Genomic DNA, 19,474 nt, shown 5'->3' on the forward strand with positions numbered 1-19,474 from the left:
TGGATGCCTCTTTTCTGCCTAAGGTGGTGTCTCAATTTCATGAGTCCTGGGAGCTGGTTCTGGTGGTGGTTCCTAGCTCTTCCAGTGAATTGGATTGGTCCATGTTGGACGTGAAACTGGCTCCCCTTGTCTATCTGGAGCACACTCAGTCTTTTCGTAAATCTGAGCCTTTGTTTGTTTCTTTTGGGCCCTCTTCTAAAGGGGAGAAGGCTTCCTCACTATCCATCAGTCGATAGCTGAAACAGGTGAATGTGCTGGCTTATTCCCTTGCCAGTGCTCCTTTTCCGGTGGGGGCGCAGGGGCGTTCCACGAGGGGGATGGTGCTTGCCTAGGCAGAATTGCAAAGTGTGTCCATTGCTGAGGTTTGTTGGGCAGCAACGTGGGCTTCCTCAAATACTTTTGTTCGCCATTATCATCTCCAGAATGTTTTGGGGGAGGATGCCAATTGAGGGTTAGGGGTGTTGCAGGCTGTGTGCTCCTAAATGTGTTTTTTTCTGCACCTTCCTTGAATAAATTCACTTGGGTGATGCATTAGGTGTGGTTTCCTGGGTGTTTGTTTTGAGTTTGGAAAGCCGGTTGTCTGGCTTTAATGTCCTCCATATGTCATAAATGGGTTGACGACTTTTTGGAACCTGGGGCTGATGCCCTATTACCTACCGGTAATCTTCATTACTCCTGATCTCGTTGTCCTCGTCCCATTCATTCCACCCTCCATTCCACCCGAATGGTAGACCTTCCTTGGAGGGCTTGGTAGTTCAGAACAAATGCTGGTTAAGTACTGCATATGGAACAGGGTCGGGGTAGGGGGAACCAGCATTCCTTGTGTTCTTTTTTCCATCTGGGAGATGATATATCTCCATATGTCATGAATGAGACAAGGACAACAGGACCAGAAGTAATGAAAATTACTGTTAAGTATCAGAGCATTACCGGGCAAAGAAGCATTGGAAAGTTTGTGCATAACCACAAACATATTGATTTATGGGTATTCACAAACCTTATCCAACTATGAAATTAAGTCATTTATTCCTATCAAGGGAAGTAGTACATTTGTTTCCAGGGTGAAAATGTGAAGAAAACACACCCACAGTTTGTGGGGAAGTAGTGAAGGGAGTTTCTCCACAGGGAAAAACATTTTCCTGATTGAAAAAAAAAAGTGTTTTGAAGAGCAATTGCACACACGGAAAAAAATAAGAATGTGTAATTTTACAGCTAACATGCATGTCGAAATGTCTTTGGGTTAGCATATATAGGAGTCTTTTGATGTTTTCTAGGAGTTCTCCTATGAACCTGTGTCACAGCTTTCCAGGAGTTCAGCTATTAACCTGTGAGAATTCTAGAGATGTGCAAATCTGCGTCTAAATATCCGTGAATCAGAAATACCTCTATTTGAACATGTAAGGAATTTAAAACATAATAATAGTGTGGTGCTTGATTTACTCCAAGACTAGGGTGGAGTACATTTAAGTCTGTTATGACATGATTAGGGCTGCAGTAACTTTATAACAGCATTAGTGACCTAAAATGGTCTCAGTCTTTTGTGGATGTGTGTTTTGTAATACCATTCCCCTTCCAAAACGATCCATAATTTCCCCTTAACCTCACCTATTTTGTGAGTAATTATTTCCCATTTTCCCACCACTCTCACTGGCCCCTACCTAATTTAGTAAACAAATATATTAAAAAAAATAACATGCTTACATTAGTGGAGATCCTGATCCAGAAAAGAAAGGAGAGACAAAGGTGGTGATCTCCACTCATAGGTTTATGAATTGCATTTTGTAGTAAGTATTATCTGAGTTCTACTTTAGGTACTACAAAACTTAGTTTTACAATTTACAATTTACAATCGGGTCCCAAGCATTATTTTGTATGTGGAACTTCATAGCACACTGTTGATGCTTCTCCATGCCATAAATAACAGATATGCTTATTATCTTTTTACTGATCATGAAATGATAAACGCCTAAATCTGGCTTGCCAATTTTCAAACCTCCGTACCCATCAAAAGCGGCTATTGGCTTGCTGAGCCATTGTTCAGCCTCCTTAAAAAAAGTTGTGCTGCCTGGCCTCCTGTAGCTGAAATTTTATGAGATAAAGGCTACGGGGCCCATTCCGATCTAGCTGGGAGAAGGCTCCATCCGATTAGGATCCGGAGGGCTTTCCGACCGACTCGTGCTCTGGGGCTCCAAGTGCCCAAGTACAATGACGAAAAAGGTACGGTGCGCACAAGGGCACCCCCTGTAATGGGGACGCGTCTGTGCCACCCGCACTGTACATGCATAGGGAGCCTTGGCTCCCCTACTGTGATCACCTCGTATGACTACGGGTGAAGGGGGTTCCGGCACGGACCCCCAAAGTCCCCTTCCTGGAGCGTACACATGTCGGAGGCTCCGACTCGAGCCCTGCCCCCTTTCTCCGCCACTCTGCAAATGCATTTCCTGGCGCAATACTGGTTGAGGGATGAAGTCCTCTTGGATGCTGAGGGTCCTTGGGGGCCAAGAAGTCCTCCTATCACCTCCAGTAAGTCCAACACAGTGGGATTCCTTTGAACTAGTTAGAGTCGCGCCCCTTTCTCCACCACTCTGCAAATGCAACTACTAATTATAAAAAACATAGAAATTCACTTTAAAAAAACAAAGGTTACAGGGATGTTATAGTTAGGAAATAGAATTTGAAAAACCGTAGAAATTCACTTAAAAAAACCAAAGGTCACAGGGACATTATAGTGAGAAAATAGAATTTTTAAAAAACATAGAAATTCACTAAAAAAACAAAGCTTACAGGGGTGTTATAGTTAGGCTCAGATTTCACTCATACAAAACCAGTGAAATTCAGTAGTCATAATTACCTTAGCTAAATATAACTTACACGTCCTTGCAGTGCACTGCTTATAACCTCATATATTGCATCACTCATGACATTTTCTTTGACAGCACTGATGATATCACTGATGACATCATCCACAGAACTACTCACACATCTACTCAAACCCCATACAACCCCTTGTACGCCCACTCACATAACCACTCACATACCCATTCACAGACCCATAGCAGTAATCACACCCTATCCCTCCTGCAAAGAGCAACTCACACCTTCACTCACTCACTTGTACAGCCACTCGCACAACCCTTCACTCACCCATACAACCAGTCACTCACCCATACAGCCAGAAAAATAGCCACACACTAAGCCATACAGCTACTCACACACCCACATATTTACCTACACAGCCACTCACACACCCACTCACTCACCAATACAGCCTCTGAACCCATTCACCCGCATAAGCACCTATACTCTCACTCACACACCCACACAACCACTTACATACCCATTCATACATCCATACAAGCACTCACACATCTGCTCACTCGCCCATACAGCCATTCTCACAGACACTTACTTTCCAATGCAGCCACTCACTCACCAACTCACTTAACCAAACACCCTCTCAAACAACCACTCACTCACCCATACAATCACTTACACACCTAGTCACTCACTCATACAGCCATTCTGACACACACTCACTCATCCGTACAGTAACTTCACACCAACTTAAACACCCATAGAGCCTCTCACATCGCGGCTCACTCACTCATATAGCCACTGGCACTCCCTCTCACTCACCAACACAGCCACAGGAAATAATATAATGCAAAATGTTTTTATTAATTATGTTACTATATATTTATATATATATGCGTGTGTGTATATGTATATATATATATATATATATATATATATATATATATATATATATATATATATATATACATATACACACACGCATATATATATAAATATATAGTAACATAATTAATAAATATATATATAACGTAACCGTTATTCACAGTCTTTTCCTCTCCAGAGAAGAATAACGCAGAGTAAGCCCCAAAATATATATATATATATATACATATATGTGTTTGTCTGTTAATATAAGTATATATTTATTTAGAGTATTAAATATTAGTAGAATGTATTTAATGTACATTATTTTAAATGTTCAAATTAAAATATTAGCATTTGCTACTGTAAACTCTGTGTCTAAAAAAACAATTTTTTAATGTTTAGACGATATTAGATATATCAACAAAAGGGACGAACCAGAAACGGACTATATTTAGCGGGGTCCAGTGTACATGTCCGGGAGAACAGTAACACAGGAGGGTACAAAGTTCCCCGAATAAGGTGAGGGTGTGAATGTAGCGTAGAGAAGGAAAATGCAAGAAAAATGTCGACCTGACCAGAGGGTTGTAGATATCTCACTGTGAACCTTATCACAGCACCTATCTCCCCTCCCACCTTTTAACCAAGGGAGTCAACCACACTAATAAAGTTCCCTGTGGATTGCCTAACCTTTTTTAACTTACTCTCACTTCACGACTACACATCCACTTGCCCTCTCACACGCATGCACCATATGGGTGGAACAGAAGATCTCCGATAAAGAGCCCCTTCGCGGGTGCCCGTCAGACATTGCAGCGCCAGTCTGACGAGGAGCAGAACCCATATGATGAAGCATGACACCTAGCTTGCTGGTGTGTGAGGGTTTTAGTTCCAAAAAGGGAAATTCCCCGCCCGTTTTTCCTTTTCCTTCTCTACGCTACATTCACACCCTCACCTTACTCGGGGAACTTTGTACCCTCCTTGTGTTACTAGACGATATCAGAGTCAACAATATTGTGTTCCAATATTTTGCTCCCTACCACCATTATAAGTGTAGGAGCAAGATATCAGTGATCCATTCAGAAGGTGAAAGAGCAATAAAGATTCCTTTAAATCATATTTTTATCTTGTCACATTTGCTGTGCATTCAAAGGCAGAGGCCAGGTGTCCGGCTTTGTCCGTATAACTTTAGTGATGTAACATTGACAGCAGCAGCACCCCACTCTGTGAATTGTTCCAGCACCACTGCACTCCTTCGGTATACTGGTTACTGGACTACCAGCTGCCATCCCACCATTTTGGCAGACCACATGGCAGTATTGCACAGTACTGGACATGTCACCAACTGCTGTTACAATGATGTTCACACGCTTTAAGGGACTGGACCGCAACTGGCACCAGAGGCATTTATAGAGGAAACAGATAACTTACCACATGATGGATTCTGAGAAGAGTAGCACCAGTGAGCTGTGGAAAAACAAAAAGAATCCAAGTGAGATGCCATGTAGGCGCTAAATAAACCAAGAAATTAATATGGTGGGCGCGATTTCAGAGGGCAGTACAGATGAGAGTCAAGAGGAGCCACAAACATGGATTTCTAAAGGTTTATTAAGCCCCCACATTTATCCCCATTTCCAAGTATTTTATGCCAATTGATACTCAAAGAAAGCTGCTTTTTTTAATACATATCCACTCTATGGTAAAAGAGAGAGGTAAGAGACTCCAAAATGGCAGCCAGACTCCACTCACAACTCACGAAAGGCACCTTTTGACAATCTAGCTTTAAAGAGGAGGAGTGTGGCTCACTGATTAGAGCGGCAGACCCTGATGCAGAGGTCTGGCCCGGGACCAGGGTTCAATTCCTGATGCGGCAGGGTCCTGAGCCCAAAAATGTCCATGGACTCGATAATTCTCGCCTCGGTGCCTACTCTAATCATGGGGTCCCACGCTGCAACTCTGGGCAATAGCTTGCTTAATCTCCACTACGGCGGCCCACCCGCTGCGGGATGCCTGGCTTTCACCTTGGGGATGCCCAGTAGGGGTTATCTCACAGGGAAAAAGCCAGGACGGGTTCCCAAGGCAAGCGCCTTGATGCCTTCGGGTGATACGTGCGCTATATAAGTCGCAATACAAAGAAGCGATGCACTAAATATGATGACAAATTCCTGATGCTGTATTGTAGTTGGTATGTCAGGTCTCCCCTAAAACACACGTGTGTAAAATGCCAAAATAGTCCATAGATTGCTACAACCACAAATGAAAGCAATGCCACATAAGGAGGCATTTGGTGGAAAGAGAACTAAAGCAGGGCTGCTTGTTGCCTCGTAGACGTTGCAAGTACCAGAGGTAAAACAAGAACCATTCAGGTTCTGATAGCTTCAGAGAAAATCTAGGAAGTAGGTGTTATGATTAAAATGTTTTCTAGGTATTTAAAAACTTTAGCAAATACCAGAAGCACTCAGCTTTTGAATAACAAAAGGGCCAAATTTGTACATATTTTCAAGAAGTGGCAGTGCGTAAACTAAGGGAAAAAGAGCACTTTTGTGGAAAGTTTCGTGAAAATTTGTCAAATGGCATTAAAGTTATTAGAAAAACAAAAAAATCTTTTTTACTGTGGAAACACGATCCTAACTATAACTAATCAGTGGGGACTGCAACTGGGTAACACATATAAATATATATATATATATAAAAATATAGATAGATAGATAGATAGATAGATAGATAGATAGATAGATAGATAGATAGATAGATAGATAGATAGATAGATAGATAGATAGATAGATAGATAGATAGATAGATAGATAGATAGATAGATAGATTGATTCCACCACCGGCTCCGGTAATTTGGATCACTCCCAGCCTGCTCACCAGCGGTCCGAGCTGGGGCTATCGATCGCCCAATAAAATAAAAAAACACTCAGTTCATGCAGAACAGATGAACTTGGACACTTCAAAGTTGCTGGTGCTCGAGAATTTTTTTGGCAGGAAACAACGCGTTTCACCTTACGGCCAACGTGAGCAAGCGTAAGATGAAACGCGTTGTTTCCTGCCAAATAAATTCTCGAGCAACAGCAACTTTAAAGTGTCCTAGTACGTCGGTTCTGCTTGAACTGGGTGTTTTTTTGAGTCATGGCACCACAGCAAAGGTAACAATTTTAAAAGTGATTTATTTCACACACCATAGTGCAATCGTACTAACAGGACGGTCTACGTGTTTTGGCTTCCAGTAACCTTCTACCGGACCATAGAGTCCTCCAGGTCTAGACTGTATTAATAAAGTGCTCAGTGCTTATCCCTCCTTTCTGTTTAATATTTTTCAACAGCTAGACTGCTGATCCTCCTTGGCAAACATGGGTTAATTCATCCAGCATATTGACATTGCTTGTAAAGTACATTCAGTGCCAAGAAAGTGCAAGTGCAGGATAACATTTCATATATATACATATTTAAAACACAGAGTTGATATTTAATTTCATATTAGAAACCCAATATTGATTGGATTACTTTTGTCCAATCATAATTCATATCCATGTCTCCAAGTGTGTTCAGTGCACCTAGGGTCATATTTTCAATTGTACAAACATGGGCTACTGGTCGCAAAGGATCCCGTTCACCTATGGAGTCACCAAGAGCTCCATACTGCCTCCTATCATCCATCTTCAGCCTTTACATGGAGGCATTCGGGGTCTACTCACAGATAACAGCATCAAGTATTGTGTTGCGTGGTGTGATGTGGTATGATACACTAACATATGGTATGGTATGGTATGGTATGGTATGGTATGGTATGGTATGGTATGGTATGGTACGGTACGGTGTGGTATGGTATGCTATTGCAAGGCATGTTATGGCATGGTATGGTACTGGATGGTATTCCATGGCATGTTATGGTATGCTATTGTATGGCAAGGCATGGTGTGGTATGGTAATGGTATGGTATGGTATGCTATGGTATGGTATGGTACTTAACACAGGGTCTCCGGTATGAGAGTTTGTAAAAGTGTAAAATCCACTGGGCAATGATGTCATGTCTAGCGAGTATGATCACCAGAGTGTGAATGGTTTCTAAATAATGTCTACTGTGATGTTGCACATAATGTCATTTTTGCTATGGAATTCAGGACTTAAGCGGACATTAGCAATTCATAGTATAATATGCAAATTATAATGTTAAAAAGTCAATATTAGTGTGTCATTCATAATGTAATACGTCACTTAGGTCATATTTCATGTCATTCATAATGCAAAAACCCATTCATGATATAATATAATTTCATGTCATTCATAAAGTAACATCATTCATAACGTAATATGTCATTCATAATGATATACGTCATTTAGGTCATTCATAATGCATAAAGCCATTCCTAATATAAAATCATTCATCAATTCATATGTCATTCAAAAAGTAATATCATTCATAATATAATACGTAATTTAGGTCACATTTCATCATTCATGTTACCAAAGGTAATGTTTAATAAATTGTCATTCATAATGTATTATGCCAATAATTTTTCAAAATCTCATTCATTAAATAATACATCATTGAGGTCATATTTCATGTCCTTCATAATATCAAAGTCCATTCACAATATAATATGTCGTTCATCATTTCATATGCCTTTCATAATGTAATATACATGTCATTCATACATAAAACGTTGTGAGTGGTGTAACGTCTTTCATGAAGTAATGCCATGCCTTACGTCTTGACTTTCTTAATATGGACTCGCGTCACTCATAAGACAGGAAGTGATGTCATCATCTGAGAATAGGATGCAGGGCAAGGGTGTCTGTCATAAAGGCTGCTGTAGCAAGCATTCCTGGAGTAACTCAGCGTTTAAACATTTCACTTGTATTTTCATCTCTAGGGGCCCAAAGGGTGAATCCCTCAGCTGACCCGGAAGTACATATGCTCGAAGCAGCGGAAACAGCGTGAACAGAGCAGGTGTCACAAACTGAAGGTAAAGGAGTGTAAATGGCCGCTTCTTCAGCCCAGGGACCGATGGCTGCCCCAGTGCCGTGGCTGCTTCCAGGAGTCCGGCTCACTGGAGTCCGGACCTGTGCTCACGGGACTCACTCCTGCCAATGAGCCATCCCTCCTGTCTGATGGAGAGCGGAGTGCCACGTGCCAGAGCCTGGGAAGCCTAAGTGTTCTCATCTCCCGGGAACGCGCAAGAAGCTATCGATCACGTTGCAATTGCTTGACTTTGATTAAAAGTCAATGTATTCCGTTAAAAAATGGCTGCCTTTCAGGGCTGGCACGGGCGCGTCTCGCTGGCTCGAAGCCGCGGCAGGACGGTCCCTCCTGTGTCAAAGTCATTTCATCAGCAGGTTCTGAAGAGCCTTTCAGCCTCAGATCCTGCTCAACTCAAGGGCATGCCCTCGCTCCCTGTTTCTGGGCACACTGAAGGCACAGTCTAAGTGAGGAATGCTCTCTGATTTCAGTGTCTCCCTGAGTGTTTTCCTTTCTTACGACGCCTTTACTCTTGCTTTTTGATGTGTTTTGGCTCAGTTATCCTTTCTGTTGTAAGATGGAGGGCTTGCCACATTCTGGCATGCCAGCCAGCTGGCACTTGGCCTTGGAAGGTGGGTGCTCTGCCATATGACCATCTCCTCACTGCCTGCCAGTTGAGGGTCTGCACCCTGCCTGCCCGAAGTTCTGTGACCCCTTGGAGAAGCCTACTTCCTGGAAACTGGGGGCCCTGCCTCTGCTATGGAAGACGGCGGGGGGGGGGGATGGGAGGGGGAGCAGTGACATCCTGAGGACTGGCTTTGTTTGATCCTCTTTTCCTGTTTGACAATAAGGTGTGTTGATATGCATAAATATCTGTAGTCTAATTAGAAAGCCACTACCCGAGAAACACTAAAAGATATTAAGGGTATAGATAAAAAATGTAATTTACAGAAAAAATAGTAAAACCCGGTCATTGTAGAGGGAGTGGAGAAGACACACAACCTAATTTATACTACTATTATAAAGAGAGAACAGACACCTTTTGGCAAGGTAAACTCGGGAACCACAGCGCCAATCCGCACACCCAATACATTGTTGTAATCCTCAGGGTGTGTAGATGGACATAGGCTGCATAAAATAAAATAAAAACGTAAATTAAAAAATTAAAGTTTAAAAACAAAGTAGTCCCCTAAAACAAGCGCCGGCCGCGACGTAGCACTAACCGCGACCTACACCTGCGTGATGACGACACGCGGGGAGGAGCGGTGACGAGCGGCGACGTGCGGCGAAGAGTGACGTGCGGCGAGGAGTGCCGCGGCGCCTCAGGTAAGACGAGGCGGGAGGCGGGAGCCGGTCCGGGCAATGTCGGTGCGGGCGGGGGCCCGGGAGTGGGGGCTAAGTCCGGAGCGCGGCTGAGGTAAGGCAGAGGCGGGAGGCGGGCGGGAGGCAGGCGGGCGGGCGGGCAGCGGTATACGCAATGTCGGGCAGGCGGGAGGCGGGCGGGCGGGCAGCGGTATACGCAATGTCGGGGCGGGCGGGGGCCCGGCCGGGACTAAGCAAATGCTCAAAATGCAGCCCCCAGCCCCCTTCTGCCCCCGGGCAAAGCCGGGGCGGGCTGCTAGTTTAGACATAAAGTTCACGAAAACTGGTGGTAAGCTATTGTCTGCCATAAGTGCAGAACTAGTTACTGTTCAAACAATGTCTCTCTTCAGTCACATGGTCAGATCACCATTTGCTTGCTTTCCAACATAAAACACCACAAGGCAACACAGCTTAAACTACATTGCATGCATCCACCTATCGACTGTGTAACAAACTTGATTTTGAACATTTAAAAACACAACTAACATCCAGTACAGATCTAGACATGATAAATTCTGTTAAAAAGATATTAGTGGCTACAGGAAGCTTTTGATCTCCTAATACCACTAAAAACAACACAACAGAACAAACGAAAATGAGAAATACAGAGCTAAAGGAGATAAAACAACAAATTTGAAAACTACAACGTACGTGGCTCAAAAGAAACACCAATCAAGACCAACTTCACCCACAGAAAAGAAACATATTATACAATTCACCAATCAAAAAAGCTAAGAAAAAATACTATTCAGACAGAATTCAAAATACTAAATGTGCACATAAAGAATTATATAAAATTCACACAGAATTTCGTGTTGAAAATTGCCTCGAAGTAGCTCACAGACAAACTGACAATTTATTACATGGCCAAAGCAGACATGTTGGACTCCTATTTACAACAACAACAAAAAATCATGCCAAACTTTTTCCAAAAAAACACTGCAAGAGTATGCTAATACAGCCACTCCATTCCTTTTAACAAATATCACACAATGAATGTATAGGCCTGGTCAAAGCAAGCAAGCCTGCCGGCAGCTCATCTGACCCGTGTCCACTACAAACTTTTTAGAAAATTCTTCTTACTGCCTCTGCTGCCACTCCAGTAAGAAGAATCATCAACAATTCCTTAACTACCAAAATATTTCCAGAAGATCTAAAAAAAAGTCATAGACACCCATTGCTAAAGAAAACAAACCTGAACCAATTTAACCCTGACAACTACAGACCAGTTATAAATAGGCTTTTCCTGGGCAAACTCCTAGAAAGAACAGCATTCGCCCAGATGTCACAATTCATTGAAGATAATTCTATACTTTTCGAATTACAAACAGGAATCTGTCCAGAAAGAAGCACAGAATTTACCCCTGTTGCCATCTGAGATGACCTTAATAACACAGTTGGCCGGAACGGGATTGCTGGAACGAGCTCCCCACCGACATTAGACGTGCCCCCTCCATGAACACCTTCAGGAAGGCTCTGATGACCTGGCTCTTCGACTGATATGGATCTGCTGACACCCCCACCTTCCCCCCACCCTCAGTGTCTTGAGACCCTCACGGACGAGTAGTGCACCTATAATGCAGGAATCCTTTTCTCCCTCCACGCGTGCCATGTAGGTTGAGCACCTCGCACCAGGTCATTATGGACACTGTCTCCAGTACTGAACTTTTCACCTACAAATCACTATTTTCAGCTGTATTAATTCAACTGATCAATTCAATGGAAGCAAAGCAAGAACACAGCACATTAGGTGATAACACACATGCAGAGATACTGCCACCTCTGCTCTTCCCTGCGGGCAATCTCTTTTATCTTTATCGTATATATATTCTGTTAAGTGTCATACAGTCTCATCTTACCTGCCCCCTTTCTCCTGTGTCCTTAGAGATGCAGACAGAAAGACAGAAAAGATACAGTTGTGAATGTCAGTATAAGAGAGATAGCAAGCACGTCTGGAAAAAGAAGAAGGTCATAGTTCAAAAGGTCAATGGTATATAGACCACAATGCATTCGTGCAGGAACTCGTGCAGGAATAGAGTGAGGATTCATGACACACCAGGTGTAATAACATTTTTCTTCTGTCGTGGTTCGAGCGGCGGCTCCTCCGTTAAGGCAGAGGGGCACCGCCCTACTGCTGTCTGAGCAGTGAATAAAGGAAAAATAAAATGATAATAAAACATGTTATTATCATTTTTTTTCTTGCTATGCTTGGTATGCTGATTCAAGTGCGGGCCGGGCTATCCTGATTGACCCTGGGAGGTTGGGAGGTGGAGCGGTATACACTGCTACAAGTGCTCATGTCTGTGTGGCCGGCCATCGTAGGCCAGCTAAACAGACATGCACAATTAGGTTTCTCCCACCCAGCTGTATTCCATAAATAAACAGCACAGACTTCCTGTGCCTGAGCGAGCGTCTAACCAGGCCGCTCAGGCCAATCTCCATGCTTCTCTCATGCTAAGTATAGCATAAGAGCAGCATCTGGATTGGATGGAGAGTCTGTGATATGACCTAGAAACTGCTGGGAGCAGGAGAGGTGCACCGAGGCGCGAAGAGGCCGGCAGCATGAAGTAAATCTTTTATGTATTTTTCACCCCCACACTACCCTCCCATGCTCCCTCAGCACCCCCTCCACCCACCTCACCACTTTTTGTTTGTATCAGCAATATATATATATTGATGTGAAGCACTCAGTGGTGGCCGATACAAATATGGTGTGTATGTCACACTCCATAACCCTAAAGTGACTGCAAAGCATCCGATTAGCATTGGGATACTGGGCGCCATTCAGATTACATGACTGAAATGGATGTTTGTTGTAGATTGGCCTTTATGGGAGGCCTTGTGTGACGTGCACAAGGTTTGTAAAACTCTCTATGACCATGGTGCAGCACATCACTTTTCTTAAGCAAGAGGTGTTGCGGACATCATGAGAATAGGCTGTGGCATGATAGAATACCTACCATCTTTAGGGTGGCCTGCATTGTATATTAGATGCCACCACTGATGTGGATCAGTAGTTGCACCAGTGATATGGGTCTATCAAAGAGTAAAACAGAGGCCATATGCATAAGGGACCAGTTAAGCAAGAAGAGAATTCTGTATGGAATCAAGTCGAGCAACAGAGTCGAAACCCTGAAAGCATGGTTAGGCATCTAGATGCTATTATACGGAGTGCATCAGGCCCAATGACTAGATGTAGGATTAAGCAACTGAAACATTTTCTACCTGGTCCACTTAGGAGTGACAGAGGCCCAACTCTGTACGAAGGGTTTAGACAGCCATATATTATTACATGCAGCCTACCCAAGCTCAAGAGAACCCCAACCTATTGAAGAAGGATTAAGCAATCTGAGAATGTTAAACAGAGTCCAGCCTGGAGCAAGAGCGGTTCAACCCCTGGAGACAGAGTTTGCAGCCATATAATATCAAAACAAATCTGCCTAGCAGTGACCAAAGTCCAACCCTGAAGGCAGAGTCAACCAACAAGAGAATATTGTATGGAGTTCACACAGGAGCAACATAGAGCCAACCAGTGAGCCTAGAGCACATATTGTGCTGCCCATTTAAGTAGCTCTTTGAACCATGTCCCAAGCCTGTATTGCAGCCTAAATGCAGGTTTTAAACTGCCATGTCAACTTGGCATTTTAACCCTCTTGCCAAGCTTTCCCTTTTATTACATATAGGTCACCATTGAGGTAGGCCCTAGGTTGTGCATAGGGAAGGGTCCTGTGTAATTAAGAGGATGACGTCCTTTCAAGTTTTACATTTCCTAGTACTGAAAAACTCCCAAATGCATTTTTCACTACTGTGAGGCCTACTCCTCTCCTAGGATATCATTAGAAATTCCTTAATACTTTTCATAAGCTGTAATTCCTAATTGGGAGCAAGTAGATATATCATGTTTGGTACTTATAAAAGTGTAATGATAAACCCTCTTTAATGGTAAAGGCTGATTTTTCATGAACATTTTACAAATGCCACTTTTAGAAATGTAGCACTTTCCTGCCCTCAAACCTTTGTGCCTGGAGTCTGTCAAGGGTCAAAAGACTGGATGTATCTGACAGTTAGACTTTGTGCATTCCTCCCAGACTGACACTTAATAGAGGGATTAGATGTGCCAGCCTCTGGCAGGATGGGGGGGCAGAGCTGAGCACAGCCCCACTCACAACTAAATAGCCTGTGCTCTGCCTCCACATAAAGGGCCTAACGACCCTGCATTATTAAGGCGGCCAGCTTAGAGCCTATTTTTCTAAATTGGTTTGGGATTTTTCTTGTGTTGTGTTTTTACGTTATTACTGGTTGTTTGCTGTTCTATCGGACTGGCCTGCCACCAGGTCACTTCTTCACTTACGAGGCTATAACGCAAACATTTTGTGACCTATGGGGAGCAGTAGACATGGAACAGCAGACCCACGGCATCCTCCAACTTTTGCTGACAATGGGCACCAGCAGCCACTTGATTATGTGGTTTTCTAGAGGCACGCTGGACCATAGAGTTGGGAAGGTACCTGTCACACGCGGAGTGGGGAACAGCACTATCATACCCCCAGAAGGTGTCACGTAACAAATGCCTCAAATATATCCAATATAACTATACTAACAGGACAGACCTGACACCCCAGAGGATCAAGGTAATCTACGGAGGTGACCCTAGAGGATGCCCCCGCTGTGGGACGATAGATGTAGACTTTGGCCACATGACCAGGGGATGTCCCGGGCTCCGGATATTTTGAGATTAGGTCTTGTCAAAACTTAATGGGACATCATTTCACAAACTTGAGAATACTCCCAAAATGTGTCTCTTGGGAGCCTTGCCTAGACCTCCACCCAGGAATGTTGGGAACAGCTTTATTGACCTAGCACTCATCCTAGCCAAGAGACACATAGCAATGGCTTGGAAATCCACTGTGAGGCCCAAAGTGGAAACCTGGGTCAGAGACATGACATTGTAGGCCCATGCTGAGGCGCTAGCACTGCTGCAGGAGGAAGCTCCTGGGGTGTGTGTAGGCCAATAGGATACCTGTTGTTGGAAGTTGTAGATGATGTGAGTTACCCACGGCCACAGAGGACCAGGTCCCAGATAGGCAGACTGGGAATCTAGTGATGGCCTGACCTTAGTAGACATACTGGTGCTTTGTGCGGGTCTGCGGTGACCATTGGACAGGTTGAATAACTAGGCGCTGGTTTCACTGGCAGCAGTGACCGTGGCTGGGACGCCTCCTCCCACCCCACCAGGGGCTGCCCCCAGGTATTCTTCCCCATCCAGGTCCCTTTCTTTCCAGGTTTGAGCTCAGCATTGGAGTCATTGAAGCAAAGAAGCTCTTACTTTCATGCTCACTCTGAGACTTTCGGAGCAGCCACTTCTTGTCATAGCCCTGTTCTTTCCTACAGAGCATCCCCCTGTACTGATCGGTGGACAGATGTCTGCATCCTAGTGTCTTGAAGTTTAATTTGCATATATGGATGGCTGGATGGGTGGGTGGGTTGGGTGGATGCTGGATGGATACAATTGATGAGCTTCCCTATTTTTCCATTTGAATCAGTGTGGTGTAAATTATTTGAGTTATTCTAACATCTCTCTGGAACTATTTTCCCGTTGTGCCCTACACTTGTTTGGTAGCTGTGTTTTTACTAATTAGTCAACAGAGCTAAATCCTTGGGCCTCATCTTAGACATGGAACCAGGAGGACAGTCACCCAGGCCCTTGTCACCAGCAGACTGGGCTACGGCAATGCTCTCTACGCAGGAACATCAGCCAAACTGCAGAAACGACTACAACACATACAGAACACCTCTGCACGCCTCATCCTTGACATCCTCCGCCACAGCCACATCACAGCCCACCTGAAATACCTTCACTGGCTCCCCGTCAACAAGAGGATCACCTTCAAGCTCCTCACCCATGCCCACATAGCTCTCCACAACACCGGACGAGCACACCAAAATGAACTACTCACCTTCTACACCCCGAACTGCCAGCTCCGCTCCGCTGACCTCACCCTCACCACCGTTCCCCGCATCCGTCGAGCGACCACTGGCGGCAAATCGTTCTCCCACCTTGCCGCCAAGACTTGGAACACCCTCCCCGTCCACCTACGACAGACCCAGGACCTGCTGGCCTTCAGGAGACTCCTTCAAGACCTGGCTGTTCGAGCAGTAGCAGCACCCCCGCCCCCTCTGGCGCCTTGAGACCCTCACAGATGAGTTGTGCGCTTACAAATGGATTGATTGATTGATTTAGATCTCAGTGGATGCTTTACACCGTCACAACAGTGACGGATATCCCGTCTTCCAAAATATAAATCCCCTAGGATGTAATAGGATTTAGAATTCAGCGGACGGGATATGCGTCACCGTTGTGCCAATGTAATCCATCCGAGAACTAAATCAGGCCCTAAATACTGTATCTTCAGGCCTATATTAGTGCCCTTGCCAAAAATACCCAATTCCTGGTGAAGTAAGGACCCGATGTAGGTGGCTAAATACCGGTCGGTAACGGTGAAGTTCGGTAAATTTCACCATTACCGACCGGTATTTAGCCATTCCCAATATAGGTAAGGAATCGGTAGATAAGGAATCGGTAAGTAGTATACAGATTCCTTAATACCGATTCCTTATTGCCCTTGCATTTAAGGAATCGGTAATACCGATTCCTTAAATGCTATGTAGGAAGCACTTAAAAGAGTGCTTTTGGGCCTTAAGAAATCGGTAATTGCCACCAACTTCAAGTTGGTGGTAATTACCGAATTCCTTTAAAAAAGCACTTTCTTGCTTTTTTAGAAGTGCCATGTGGCACATATCCATGCCCTTAGGGCATGTATGTGGCATGTATGTGTGCCATGCACACATGCATATTTTAGGGGTGCAACAGGGTGTCCTTTGGATACCCTGGCACCCTTGAAATACCTCCCGGTATTACCCATTCGGTAATACCGAATCGGGAATACTGATTGTCTTCACATTCATTCTTGTGGGCCTCCAAGCCCATAGGAATTAATGGGTACGTATTCCTTATTACCAAATCTCAATTGCCGATTCGGTAATAAGGAATATTAAGGATTCGGTATTTTTTACCGAATCTTTACCTGCATAGGAAAGGTGCAGAGCGGGAATATCGACGAAAAAATTTTGTGTGACATAAATATCGAAAAGAAGAAATATCGACAACAAAATTATAGTTTGACCAGAATATCGACTGACAGGTAAGTAATATCGATAACAATAATATAGTTGTAATAAATATCGTTTACAAAAACATAGTTTACAAAAATATCGATATTTTAATATTGATATGTATTTTAGTGTTTTTAATGAGTATTGTTTGTCAATTTATTATATGTTGTAGAATTTTATTAGTTATTAATGTATTTTATGTAGAATTTTGTGTTATTACTTCCGTAGCTGGTTGTGGGTTTATAGGGGAATAGGGTGGGAAGTAATTTAAATATATAAAATTAATTGATTAATTAATGTGTTAATTTAATATTATTTGTTTAATAATTATTTGTTAATTAATTTCAATTAGTCAATTATTAATTAATTTTGTTAATTAATTATGTTAATTGTTTAATTAATTTTAGTTGTGTGTAGTGGAGTTTTTATTGAATAATTATTAAATACTTTATAAATTAATTATAATTAATTAATTATTCATTGTAAAAGAGTAAATAATTTTAGGTTTGTGTTGTGGTGTTTATAAGTGTATATGGTGTGAAAGCTGTCAATTAAATAAATAATTAATTAATTAAAATATATATTATTTTTCATTAATTAAATAGTAAATATTAAATGTAATTGAGTAATTAATTTTAGATGTGTAGGTGTTTGTTAATAATATTATATTTAAATTGATATATTAATTATGTTTATATTCTAAATGTAATTTTATAAAAAAATTGATAGTTGGTTTTTGTATTGTTTTGAGTTCCAGCGCTTTCCCTACTGTTGTACCCTGTGGAGTGGGAATAGTAATTTTTACGCCCATGCTATCCAGCGCTTTCCCTACTGTTGCACCCTCTGGAGTGGGAATAGTAATTTTACCCCTACGCTATCCAACGCTTTCCCTACTGTTGAACCCTTTGGAGTGGGAATAGTAATTTTTACCCCTACGCTATCCAGCACTTTCCCTACTGTTGCACTCACTGGAGTGGGAATAGTAATTTTTACCCCTACGCTATCCAACGCTTTCCCTACTGTTGCACCCTTTGGAGTGGGAATAGTAATTTTTACCCCTACGGTATCCAACGCTTTCCCTACTGTTGCACCCTTTGGAGTGGGAATAGTAATGTTTACCCCTAAGCTATCCAGCGCTTTCCCTACTGTTGCACTCACTGGAGAGGGAATAGTAATTTTTACCCCTACGCTATCCAACGCTTTCCCTACTGTTGCACCCTCTGGAGTGGGAATAGTAATTTTTACCCCTACGCTATCCAACACTTTCCCTACTGTTGCACCCTCTGGAGTGGGAATAGTAATTTTTACCCCTACGCTATCCAGCACTTTCCCTACTGTTGCACTCACTGGAGTGGGAATAGTAATTTTTACGCCCATGCTATCCAGCGCTTTCCCTACTGTTGCACCCTCTGGTGTGGGAATAGTAATTTTTAACCCTAAGCTATCCAGCGCTTTCCCTACTGTTGCACCCTCTGGAGTGGGAATAGTAATTTTACCCCTACGCTATCCAACGCTTTCCCTACTGTTGAACCCTTTGGAGTGGGAATAGTAATTGTTACACCTACGCTATCCAGCACTTTCCCTACTGTTGCACTCACTGGAGTGGGAATAGTAATTTTTACCCCTACGCTATCCAACGCTTTCCCTACTGTTGCATCCTTTGGAGTGGGAATAGTAATTTTTACCCCTACGGTATCCAACGCTTTCCCTACTGTTGCACCCTTTGGAGTGGGAATAGTAACGTTTACCCCTAAGCTATCCAGCGCTTTCCCTACTGTTGCACTCACTTGAGTGGGACTAGTAATTTTTACCCCTACGCTATCCAATGCTTTCCCTACTGTTGCACCCTCTGGAGTGGGAATAGTAATTTTTACCCCTACGCTATCCAACGCTTTCCCTACTGTTGCACCCTCTGGAGTGGGAATAGTAATTTTTACCCCTACGCTATCCAGCACTTTCCCTACTGTTGCACTCACTGGAGTGGGAATAGTAATTTTTACCCCTATGCTATCCAACGCTTTCCCTACTGTTGCACCCTTTGGAGTGGGAATAGTAATTTTTACCCCTACGCTATCCAACGCTTTCCCTACTGTTGCACCCTTTGGAGTGGGAATAGTAATTTTTACCCCTACGCTATCCAGAGCTTTCCCTACTCTTGCACTCACTGGAGTCGGAATAGTAGTTTTTACCCCTACGCTATCCAACGCTTTCCCTACTGTTGCTCCCTTTGGAGTGGGAATAGTAATTTTTAACCGTACGCTATCCAACGCTTTCCCTACTGTTGCACCCTCTGGAGTG

General features: G+C 43.2%; 1 protein-coding gene across 1 annotated transcript in view; it reads right to left on the bottom strand.

The window, feature by feature from the left end:
• LOC147678979 (carbonic anhydrase 15-like) overlaps positions 1 to 19,474 on the bottom strand; it is a 175,767-nt gene that overhangs the window by 133,794 nt on the left and 22,499 nt on the right. Inside the window, exon 2 of the mRNA XM_086942696.1 lies at positions 5,110 to 5,145. Coding sequence (XP_086798822.1) covers positions 5,110 to 5,145 — 36 coding nt within the window. The remainder of the gene's footprint in view (positions 1 to 5,109; positions 5,146 to 19,474) is intronic.

Source organism: Lissotriton vulgaris, chromosome 11 (genome assembly GCF_964263255.1).
Source record: "Lissotriton vulgaris chromosome 11, aLisVul1.2, whole genome shotgun sequence".
Classification (NCBI taxonomy): Eukaryota; Metazoa; Chordata; class Amphibia; order Caudata; family Salamandridae; genus Lissotriton; species Lissotriton vulgaris.